The 12,088-nt window shown below is 37.4% G+C and overlaps 1 protein-coding gene across 2 annotated transcripts in view; it reads left to right on the forward strand.

Moving 5' to 3' along the window:
• Positions 1–12,088, forward strand: part of CNTNAP2 (contactin associated protein-like 2) — a 2,310,676-nt gene that overhangs the window by 1,841,709 nt on the left and 456,879 nt on the right. For both annotated transcript variants that reach the window (XM_011941411.1, XM_011941412.1), the window contains one exon: positions 7,438–7,565. In XM_011941411.1, the coding sequence (XP_011796801.1) occupies positions 7,438–7,565 (128 nt within the window). The remainder of the gene's footprint in view (positions 1–7,437; positions 7,566–12,088) is intronic.

Raw genomic sequence — 12,088 nt, forward strand, 5'->3', positions numbered from 1 at the left:
CCTTTTGATTATATCTTTAGTGTAAGCTATTAGTAAAATAACTTTCCAGGAAAATTCTTATAGGTTTTTACTTTTTAACCTACTTTTTCTGAGCATTTGCTGTGGAAAAAGTACAGTGTATTTGAGGATGACTGTTTGGTGGCAGAAAAGGTGGAGAAAAGAGAGACTGGGCTCAGTGGCTCATGCCCATAATCCCAGCACTTTGGGAGGTCAAGGTGCGTAGATCAGTTGGAGTCAGGAGTTCAAGATCAACCTGGCCACCATAGTGAAACCCCATTTAAAAACAAAAAAAGCTAGAGGAAAGAGATACAAAGATTTATAGGTAAAATGAACTTAATTATATGAACCAGAAATCATACAAAAGACTCCAAAATGTTTAGAAGCCATCCTTGAGATGCAGATTTAATGCTAAAAATATTGGCATTTTCAGAATATTACAATGACTAATGTTGACAGTCAAACAGAATTTTATTGTTAATCTTGTCTAGAAAAAACAAAGAATGTTTGATTGTCTGTGATTGAGGCACAGTCCCTAAAGCTAGTTTAGAAAAGTGACAAATGTTTCAGGCTGGGATACAAAAGACAAACTCTAAATAAGGAATGAAGAAGAGAATGAAACATGGAGGAAATTGGTGGGACATTCTGTGCCATTTAAATATGTTGACTCTTGTTAATGAACGTCTATATAGAGGTCAAAGGTGAGGAAAACAGATAAAGCATGGGTATCAAAGAAAGGTGTGTTTTCTATCCAGGAAGAAAGGTCAATGGAATACGTAAATATAGTGATACAAACTTTAAAGGTAGTCAAAGCCCTTAAAAACAGAGTCAGTAAAGATTTTATAGTCCCTGGTTCATAGTCACAAAGTGGAAGACACCAAAGCCAGGAAATATACCACTTTATAGTTCATTACCCTACTATTTCCAGTGAGATGTGTGCAAAAGACTTGTTGGACCTTATTGCCAATTGGCATTTGAGACTATCTACAGTTCTTTCTTTTAATAACCTCATTGAGGTATGATTTGAATACCATAATATTCATCGATTTTAACTGTACAACTAACTGTACAAGTGTACAGTTTTTTCCATAAATTTTTAGTAAATTCATTGAGCTGTGCAACAAATCAACACAATCCCAATTTAGGACATTATCATTATCCCTATAAGATTCTTGTTTACCAGGAATTTCTGTTGCTACTCCTAGCCCTAGACAACCACTAACTTCCTTTCTGTCCTTGTAGATTTGCTTTTTCATATCAGTAAAGTTAGAATATGTGATTTTTTTGTTTGTCTGGATTCTTTCACTTAGCATAATGTTTTTGAGGTTTATTCATGTTGCAACATGTATTCAGATTTCATTCCTCTTTATTGTCAAATAATATTTCATTGTACGTATATACCATACTGTTATCCATTCACTAGTTGGTGGGCATTTGCATTATTTCCACTTTGGGCCTCTTATGACTAAATCTGCTATAAACGTCTACCTAAAAGGCCTTGTGTGAACATATGCTTTCATGTCTCTTGTATAGATATCCAGAAGTAGAATTTCTGAGTCATATGGTATGTCTATGTTTAACTTTTTAAGAAACTGCCAAACTGTTTTCAAAAATGACTGGGCACAGTGGCACTTTAGTGTAATCCAAGCTACTTGGGAGCTGAGATAGGAGAATCATGACTTTACAGCCCACCTCCCAAGTCTCCCCAAATCCTTGTCAACACATGTTATTGCCTCTCCTTTTGATTATAGCTATTCTGGTAGTGTGAAGTAGCATCTCAGTGTAGTTTTAATTACATTTCCCTAATGAATGATAGTATTCAACTTCTTCTCATGTGTTTATTTTGTATTTGTATTTCTCTCTTTGAGATATCTTCTGTAGCTATAGCTTTGACTTCCTGAATTCTGTCCAGAAATTTCTAGTCTGAGTGATGCTGTAATGGAAATGCATGAAAGTACACAGAGTATACATTTTTTAAGGGTTACTAAATACCCCTAAAACTTCACAAAACAGAAGTCCTTCTACTCTGCTAGAATTATTGTATAGGAAAACTCAGTATAATCATTTTCATAATATTTGGTAGAAGAGCAGGCTCATTGTCAAAACTGGGGATGTTTATTTTTCTTTAGGGCTTCTTTTTTCTACTTTTTCATTAAGCTAAGGACAAGACTAAACTGCCTGGAGGCTTGTTTGCTTTCTCAGCACAATAAAAAAGTCAAGGAAAGACAGCAAAGCAAGACAGAATTCTTCAGAAAACAATACCGAAGGGAAATAATAGTAACACCACAAAGTCACAAAGTGGAAGACACCAAAGCCAGGAAATATACCACTTTATAGTTCATTACCCTACTATTTCCAGTGAGATGTGTGCACGTAACACCACGTAATAGTAATAGTAATAGTAATAGTAATAGTAATAGTAATAGTAATAGTAATAGTAACACCACATTAGAGAAACAAAATTCATAGAATCAACCTTTACTTGAGTAACAATGCTGATGGAAATAGCATGCAAGAGTCTTAGTTCAGGGCCTATTTGAAATGGATGATAGAATTTTTCCAATGTATAACTTATTATGCTAACAGGATAAATAGTTACTGAAGATCTCCCTAAATTAGATTGACCTCAATCTGTAAGGATCATAACTTTCAACAAAGGCTCGTTTTGCTTGCAAAAAGATTCACGCAAGATACTTAGATGGACATCATAATGGTATTTCAGAGGACCGCCTCTCCAGGACCCAAATTGGTTGTGGAGGCTAGGCACAGTGGTTCCCACCCTGAAGCCAGGAGTTTGGGACCATTTTGGACAAAAAAGCAAAAGCAAGACCTGTCTCAACAAAAAAAAATTTAAAACAGTGGGCGTAGTAGCATGCACCTGCACTCCCAACTACTCAGGAGGCTGAGGCAGGAGGATCCCTTGAATCCAGGTCGAGCCTACAGCGAGCTATGATTGCACCACTGCACTCTAGCCTGGGCAACAAAGCGAGATCCTGTCTCTAAAACTAAAAAAAAAAGACAAAAAAAGTGTATGTTGTGCTGCAGGATCACAAAAACTTTATGCCAGTTAAACCACTTTACTACCTTTCATGAATTAGTTTCCACAACTAATGTAGAGTCTGCTGTTTGAGAGTTCCACATGCCACTGTTTGTGGCTTGACATTCTCTGGATCCCTGTTTAGATCTTTGGTCAAAAGTGACCAAGGAGGCATCTTTATACTATTTTTTCTCCTTTTATTATTTTCTCAGCTGATAATTCTTTCCCTCTTTTGTTGATTGGGTAAGGAATATCTGAGTGTTATTACTACTAGCTATACGGCAACCTCTTATAAACTTCAATATATCATTAAAAACATTGGTTGATTTGGGCATGAGGTAGTTCTAGAATTCTTTTTTGCTTAGTATGGCATGTTGATAGATTAGGGGTAAATGTGAATAAAACATTGCAGATATCTTTGAATGTATGACTTACAAATAACCTCAACATTTTAGGCTAGCTAAATATATCTTTAAAAGGTAATTTTCACCTCACCTATAAATGAGAATTAAAAGAAAAATTCTTTGATTTTAAAAGATAAATTCTCTGATTCTCATTATTCTCATCAGTAAAATGGGAGTAATGTACTATCTCACTTAATGATTATTATTCTCACTTAATGAATCATGATATTAAATTTTCAGTATCATTGACCAATAATGCAAACATTTTGAGAAAACAATGCTTATAAATTTCTATCATCCCTGATGTTAATCAGTTTTTCTTGCAAGATAATTAAGTAATGCCTGCTTTTAGTATTAAACATTTTTTTAAGTTCAAAACCTACTAAAAGTCTACATTTATAAAATTATTACAAATACTTAAAAGTTATGTTTTCAAATTATGAGATTGTGTAGATATGTGAATTCCTATAAGGTTATACACATATCAATTTGGGCAACACAATTACATAATAATTGGAATATTTCCAAGCACTTGTTTTAAAAATGCTTTCTCCTAGCACTAGTTTCATAAGAAGGTAGTACACTGTCACTGGTCATAAATAAACCATCATTACTGGCTGGGAGAAGTGGCTCACACCTGTAATCCCAGCACTTTGGGAGGCTGAGGTGGGCAGATTACCTGAGGTCAGGAGTTTGAGACTAGCCTGGCCAACAGGGTGAAACCCTGTCTCTACTAAAAATATAAAAATTAGCCAGGTGTGGTAGTGGGCATCTGTAATCCCAGCTACTCGGGAAGCTGAAGCAGGAGAATCACTTGAACCTGGGAGGTAGAGATTGCACTGAGTCGAGATTGTGCCATTGCACTCCAGCCTGGGCAATAAGAGCAAAACTCCATCTCAAATAATAATAATAATAATAATGCACCAACATTACCAAGTGCTGACAATGATCTTGAGCAACCTGAATTTTCATACATTCCTGGTAGAAATGTACATTGGTATATGCTCTTGGGAAAACTGTTTGAAATTATCCACTAAAGTTAAACGTGTACACTATGACCCAGCATTTCTACTTTTAGGTAAATGCTCGATATAAATGAATACTAATAAGTAACACATCTATAAGAACATTCATAGCAGCTTTATTCATAATAGCCAAACAGTGGAAACATCCAAATGACAATAGAATATTCATTCTCATTGTTGTGTAGTATTTTATTTATATGATACAATCTTTTGTATCATATAAATAAATATTTAAATTTGAGTAGAAGGAGCTAGGCACAAAGGAATACACAGTGATTCTATGTACATAAAGGTCAAGAAAAGGCAAAGTTCATCTATGATGGCAGTAGACAAAGTTATGGTTACTTCTGGGGGGGTATACTAACTGGGAAGGGCATGGGGGGTGCTTCTGCAGTGCTGGAGCTGTTCTAAATCATTATGTGGGTCATGGTTGTACAGGGTTGTGTGTGTGTGAGCGTGTGTGTATGTGTGTGTGTGTGTGTGTGTAAAAATTAATTGAACTGTACCTTTCAGATTTTCATGATCATTATTCATTTAACTACAGAATGTCATAGAGATTCCACCATTTAAAGATCTTGTTTTTATAAAATTACCCATACTATCTTATAGGTGCTGGAACAGTTAAACAATGAAGAGTAGCCACAATTGGCAGAGCACCTTCTCTTCCTACAGGATAGAGCTCACTTGTGCCAAAGCTGACATATGACTGCCTGCTATACAATGCAGAGTAAATGTAAAAGTTTATTATTAATTAAATTTATTTCCCTCTGTTACAATAAATAAATTGAAGTGTAGATGGTTTCTTTCCTCTTGCATGTTTCTTTGCATTTATTCTCAGTACATATTTTTGTCCCCTCCTTTGTCCCTTCCCAAACCCCTTGCTCAACTTTGGAAACTTGATTGAATTACACAACAGTTGCCTACCATGATAGTCAGTGGGATATTTGCTCAGTAAATTCCTAAAGCAAAAATGGACAGTTATGCCCCATTATGAGATAGAACTGGCAAATTCTTCCTATAAAGGACCAGAGAATATACATTTTAGATTTTGAGGGTCATATGGTCTCTGCCATAGCTTCTCAGCTCTGTAATTGCATCATACATAGACAATACATTTTAAAAAGTGGCTGTATTTCAATAAAACTTTTTTATGAACACTGAATTTTATAGCATCACAATAATACCATTTTTTCTTCTGTTTTAAAACAATTTAAAATGTAAAAATCATTCTTAGCTTTTGAGTCACACAAAAAGAAGTGATGGACAGATTTTGGGTCTCAGGACTTAGTTTGCAGAGCTCTGATTTAGAGTCATGTAATTTTAAGTAATAACTTGAATCTCAGCCTTCAGTTCCATCATTTCTAGTAGGTTGTCAAATCACCGTATGCTGTGAGAGGGTGCTTTTATTTATCGTTCCTTTAAGAAGCACTAAATATTAAATCTAATATCAAAGGCTTTGTTTCCTCTTTGGCATGATTGTAATTCATAGGACTTCTAATAAAAGAGGATAGGTTTGTAAAAAATTCCACTGAGATATTTGAGGCCTAATCCTTCGTAGCTACAGTGTCAGTAAGAATCACAATGCTTTTCTGCATAATCTTAATTCTGATTTGATAAATAATTACTTTTTAAAAACCCTTCATTTTGAAAACAATGAAATAACTAAGGCAGTATATAATGCATCTATTTGAGACCCTCTGGCCAAATTCTGTGGCTCCTTCCTGGGTTTTATGGGTCCTGACACATGAGGAAACAAATATTCACTGACATTCAAGAAGGTCAGAGGTATAAGTAATGGCTCCACACAGCATAGCATTTTCAAGACAGGCCTCCAAGTTGGTTCCTCTCCATTCCCTACTGCCAAGAGACATGAACGGCAAATCTTTAAATTATTGAACTCTGTCATTCTCCTGTCATCCAAAATCTGGGTGGGTTTTTTTCTGATGAGTTCTATGTGCATTTTCAAAATTGTTATTTCTATTCAGACTGAACCATGTAAAAAATCATCTGAAAGGATAAATTTGAGGAACGACATCATGCTGATTTGTGTCTCTCACCCATTCAGCCCCAAATGAGGGATCCCTCAGCCATAGCAACAGGAAAAGGGGACAAAGGGGCACTGATTTTCCATGAAGGTGAAATCTGCTGCACAGGCTTAAGCCCATCTCTAGGATGGGCTGCTACACAGCTTAAGCCCATCTCTAGGAACCCCTCCTGGGTTTCTGTGCTCCATTCTAGAGTCAGTACTTTGCAACTAGCCTTGTCCTTCTTCATTTAGGGTGGATACGGGGTAGACTTGGGATACCTGAAACAAGATAAATATAGAGTCAACAGAAGAACAAACTCAGGAGGAAAGCCAACTGGGCTCAAATCTCAGCTCCACTCTTCAGTGTAGATGGAAATAGACAGTTATTGAACACCTGTTCTGTGTGGGAAACTTCACATAAACTATTCCAGTAGTTAAACAAGAAGAGAGGAAGGAACAAAAGGTTTCCCTTATTTAACTGACGTACAACAGGGAAGAAAACTTCTGAAGGAACTGCTTCAAAGCAATGAAAGAGACAAAGGTTGTTTTAAAAGAGGGTTTTGCTTCACATATTATTCAAGTGACCAGGTTGACTTTGTTGAACTTCCGATTCTGTGACAGCAGCAAACTCTGCATGTGTGCTCAGGGTTTGCCATGCTGTGGTGTACTCTCAACCTAAAAGAGTATGCAGCATAATGGTTGTGAATCTCTGGAAATCAGGGTGTCACTTCTGTTTTCCAGAGGACAAAGATGCCAGAGGGGCTTCTGATCAGTATGCTATGAGACCACCTATGCAAGACAGAGAACAACTCTTTAACTGTGGCTTTACTTAGTAAACTTCCAAACGATTACTGAAATGTCATCATTAGACACCTTAAGCAACTAGCAGAAAATGCATATTTCTAACTCAGCCTCCTCATTCTTTTTCTGTCTTTCCCTGTGATCCAGGAGGAAGGATGCTGGCTTCTTATCGTACAAAGATCACCTGCCAGTGAGCCAAGTGGTGGTTGGAGATACTGACCGGCAAGGCTCAGAAGCCAAATTGAGTGTGGGTCCTCTGCGCTGCCAAGGAGACAGTAAGTTTGCATGGCAGCTATGGCTTGCACTTTCTTATCCCATTTAAATATTGTTTCCAGGCTGCTCAGAAGATGCCTGCAATCAGACTTGCTCTTCTGTGGCTCCTATAGAAACATCACGCAACCCAAGCAGAGCTAACTTAGAGGAGGGGAACAGCCATAAAGCCTCCAGTACAGGAGCCGAGATTTGGGCATAAAGTGGGGATATCTATCTTTCCTCTGTATTCATATGATTCATATGTAACAAGTTTGACTACCTAAGTTAATGATGATATAAATAGCAATGCTAATAGCATAAATGCGGTACTCAACAGCTGTGATTCCACTGAGTGCTGCTGTTAATGCCATTAGGATGACTATTTATATCACCATAAACTCAGTTTATGGTGATATAAATAGTAGCATTATGGCTTAATGTATCATTGTAAACTTGGATTATGGCCATATAAAGTTTGACATTATTGCTGTCAAACTTCATCATCATCAGAGCTTGATGGTCCCTTGTAAGCCAAAGATTGTTTCTGTAACTATGTCTTGTTTCAGGATTAGTCACCCCAGAGAGGAATTTGGGGCTGCTAGCTTGGACAGTGGGAGGTAAGGGAGTTGGAGCGATGGTCCCTCCTCATTAAGGGCACCATTAGGATTTTATGTTGTTTGATACCCTTCGGTGTGCTTTATGTGCAGCCAGAGGGAAACAGTGACACGGTTGCACTGTGGGGATTCTGCAGCGAGCGTCCTGGGCGTCATTTTCCCTCTTCTTTTTGGGACACGTGATTTAGGCAACTCTCCTGAGAGTTCTATGCTTTCGTGATTATGTGCAAGGCATCCGGAGACCTGGATTCTGCTCCCCGAAGAGCTGACTTGCCAGGAGACCTCAGGCAAACCCCTTCATTGTCTTAGCTGTGGTAATGAGAATACCACCAGCATCCCACTTCCTCCTGGGAAGGCTGTAAATATTTTAGTGCCTGGATTTGGATTCCTCCTAGCAAAGCATTATGTTAGTTGGAGTATTATTACCACTTTGTAAATCAATGGAGAATTAGACCTACTTGATAATAAATTATTGCGTCCACTCAAAGAGGTGTCCTAAGGAAAGTAATGATGCATGCTTAACAGTTTCCTACTTAGTAAATTGAGGTTGTCGGCAATTAAGCAATGCCATGTTCCTAATACAAAAGGGAGATGGACTTTGTACTGATTTTTCTCTACTTACATTGAAAATGCTACCTGTAAAATTGAGACTGGCCAAGATCTTTATCACACACGTATTAAATAATAATACTTTCTGTGTTCAGTCAGGCTTAGTAAAACTGTTCAGGAAGAAATTTAATTTCAACTGCGTAAGAATAGGATAGTCACCTAAAGTAATAGTATATATGCATTTTAAACAAATGCTATAAGAAATGAAAGATAGCGTTGCTCTAAAATTAGGAAGACTGTCATGTGTTGTCTAATGAAAGTCATTTTTTTATGGAATAATTACTCATTAGCATATAAAGGTAAAATATTCCTGGCTTACCGATTCTAATTCTGAAGTTAGCTTTGAATTTGAGAAAGTGTTCCCATTAAATGATTGATTAATAAAAACTTCACTTCTGCCAACTTTTTTTCTTGTTTGTTTTGTTTTGTTTTATTATGGTTTTTTTTGAGACGGAGTCTTGCTCTGTCGCCCAGGCTGGAATACAGTGGCATGATCTCAGCTCAGTGAAACCTCTGCCTCCCAGGTTCAAGTGATTCTCCAGCCTCAGCCTCCCAAGTAGCTGGGATTACAGGCGCACACCGCCACGCCTGGCCAATTTTTGCATTTTTAGTAGAGATGGGGTTTCACCATGTTGGCCAGGCTGGTCTCTAACTCCTGACCTCACGTGATCCACCCGCCTTGGCCTCCCAAGGTGCTGGGATTACAGGCGTGAGCCACTGCACCCAGCCTTCTGCAAACTTTTATTACCATTCTTAAAAAGAAGATTCTAGAAACATTAAATAGTAGATGCTGCAATATATGAGCAGTTTATAATTAATATTAGCTCATTTGTTCTTAATAAATCAACCACAGGAAGAATTTATTGTGAGACTGTCATTCATCTAGAACTTTCCTAGGTGCTCTGGAAAATAAGAAAAAGAAGTTCAAACCATGTTATGTGAAATGAACATGAAAAAATATTGGAAAACACAACTTGGTTTATAATTTAATTTTAGGTTTTGTGATATAAAATTATTGCAACTGATAAGAAAGGAGCCATAGAAGGTGTATTTCAGGCAGACTTTCTTTTTAAAAAGAGAAAATGGGAAAAGTATAGTGGTCATTGTTCATTTGCATTTCTATTCTAGGGCTGTTGGTCTTAGAAACATTTTTAGAACCTATTAATAAAATGAACTGCTATTTATTCACATTATATGATCTCAGTATACTTATAATTATTGTAGCTTCAGAGAGACTCTTTTGAATAATATTTTACCTGATATTTCATGAAAGCAAAAGCAGTCAACAGTTAATGGCAATTATGTAGAATACTTTTGTGTCTGTGTGAGAGAGAGAAATCTCCTTGTTTTCCAGGCAACTGAGAATAAGTATTCTACCTGGTACTTGAATTGCCTTGTAGCAGTCAGCAGCTGTGAAGCCCATGTGCCCTTTAAGAATGTTCTCACATGGACACAGTAATGATAGAGCGTTCTGTATCAATTGCATTTTCCAGTTTTTATATATATACGATCTCCTTGGATACACACAGCCTCCTGTGAATTCGGTAGGGCAAATATTAGTCTTTCTGCTTTACAAATGAAGAAAATACTTCTTTGAAAATGGCATTTACACAACAAATTTCGGAGCACACTTTCAGGTTCTGAGAAGCTTCAGGACAAAAGATGGAACAGAGAATAGAAATAGCTGTGTCTGTACAAGGTCAGAGTTGTTTTCCCGACTGCACTCTCTTTCCTGAGCCGATTGTTGATTAAATTAAAATGTCTTAAAAATATTTCATTTGGGTCTTATCCCACCCCTGGCCTCAGCCATCCATGTCAGTTACCAATGTAGTACAAACATTTTAGGGATTAAATTTATGTAATTTAAAAAGTGGCATGGTGCATTTGTCCTGCGGTTTATAGAGATGAACTTACTTTGCATCATTTACTGAAGTCTGTTCAAAGCTACAGCTTATAAAGACTAAACCTATTGTTGAAAAATATCTCTTGGTTTGAGGAGTTGAGTGATGATAGCCCTCAGAAGCTGCCTCTTGAATTAGGCCCCAGTTTCATCCTCTGGTCTCAGAGAATGAAACCATTTTTGTGGGCTCAGCCCAACCATTTCAGCAGTTTCGGCTGATTTCATCATGCCTGCTGTGTTTTATTTTTGCTTTGATTCATCTGAACTCAGACCCATATAATCAAAATGCTAAAGAAAATCAGTGAGTGCCACTCAGATCTGCTGCATTTCCCATATAGTGCTGTGAGATGCTTATGTCCTTACAGGGGTGTGTGTGTGAGTGTGTGTGTGTGGTTTTTTTCTTTCTTTCTTTCTTTTTTGCAAAGCCTATCCGAATGGAAACTTCAAATCTAAATGACACTGAAAGTAGGACTGGTGATGGATGGTTCACTAAAATAAAAAGTGCTGTGAAAATACAAATCCCCCTCTTAAACTAGGTGTACGCACCTAGAAACAAAAGCCATTTAGAAGATCAAAAATCAATGATTACACAGACGTTGTTTCAAATTGAAATATGTAATCATCTTTGGAGATGGCTGCCAAACTTTCATACTTTCATGAAATTAGTTAAAAAAAATAAAAGACTTCCATATTTTGGAGGTAGAAATCTCATACTATATCTGAAGAATATAATTAATTGTAGGAATCTAGTATTTGGTAGACAATTGCTTTATTTTCAGCCATATGATGTCAAACTTGACCGTACTCCTAGGGATACAGGGACTGTAAATAAATACTTTGGAGCAAGTTTGTCAGAACCACAGGAAAGGTTTAAAAAAAAAAGCAAATGTTTTCAGTAAACCATGTAGATAGGTGGAAACAATTCCAGAAAATGTCATATTCAAGGGCTTCTTCCAAGGCCATGCCAGAAATAGTGGCTGTGAGGCTGGCGACAGAGCACTGGAGTCACACTGCAGGATTAAGATGCAAATTCAGCTTCTCAGAGCTATGGAGGTGACCCAGAGAGATAAGGAAGGAAAGGCAAGGCAGTAGTAGCACGTCCAGTTCTGGAACACTCAGAGGGCAGACAAAGCTGTGTGTAAAGAAATAAAGATATTGATGGAGATTCATCCAAATGATGGTGAATATTTGTTCTTTGGGAAAGTTATTTTATGTGCCAGAGTAATAGGAAGACCATGATCTGTTTTTTGCAAGAATTTTACAAACCAGGATCATAACCCGCCATTCCCTTGCCAGGAAAGATAAGGTGGCCAGGCGTGGTGGCTCACACCTGTAATCCCAGCACTTTGGGAGGCCGAGGCAGGCAGATCACTTGAGGTCAGGAGTTTGAGGACAACCTGGGCAAAATGGCAAGACCCCATCT

Source organism: Colobus angolensis, unplaced genomic scaffold (assembly GCF_000951035.1).
Source record: "Colobus angolensis palliatus isolate OR3802 unplaced genomic scaffold, Cang.pa_1.0 Scaffold2, whole genome shotgun sequence".
Classification (NCBI taxonomy): Eukaryota; Metazoa; Chordata; class Mammalia; order Primates; family Cercopithecidae; genus Colobus; species Colobus angolensis.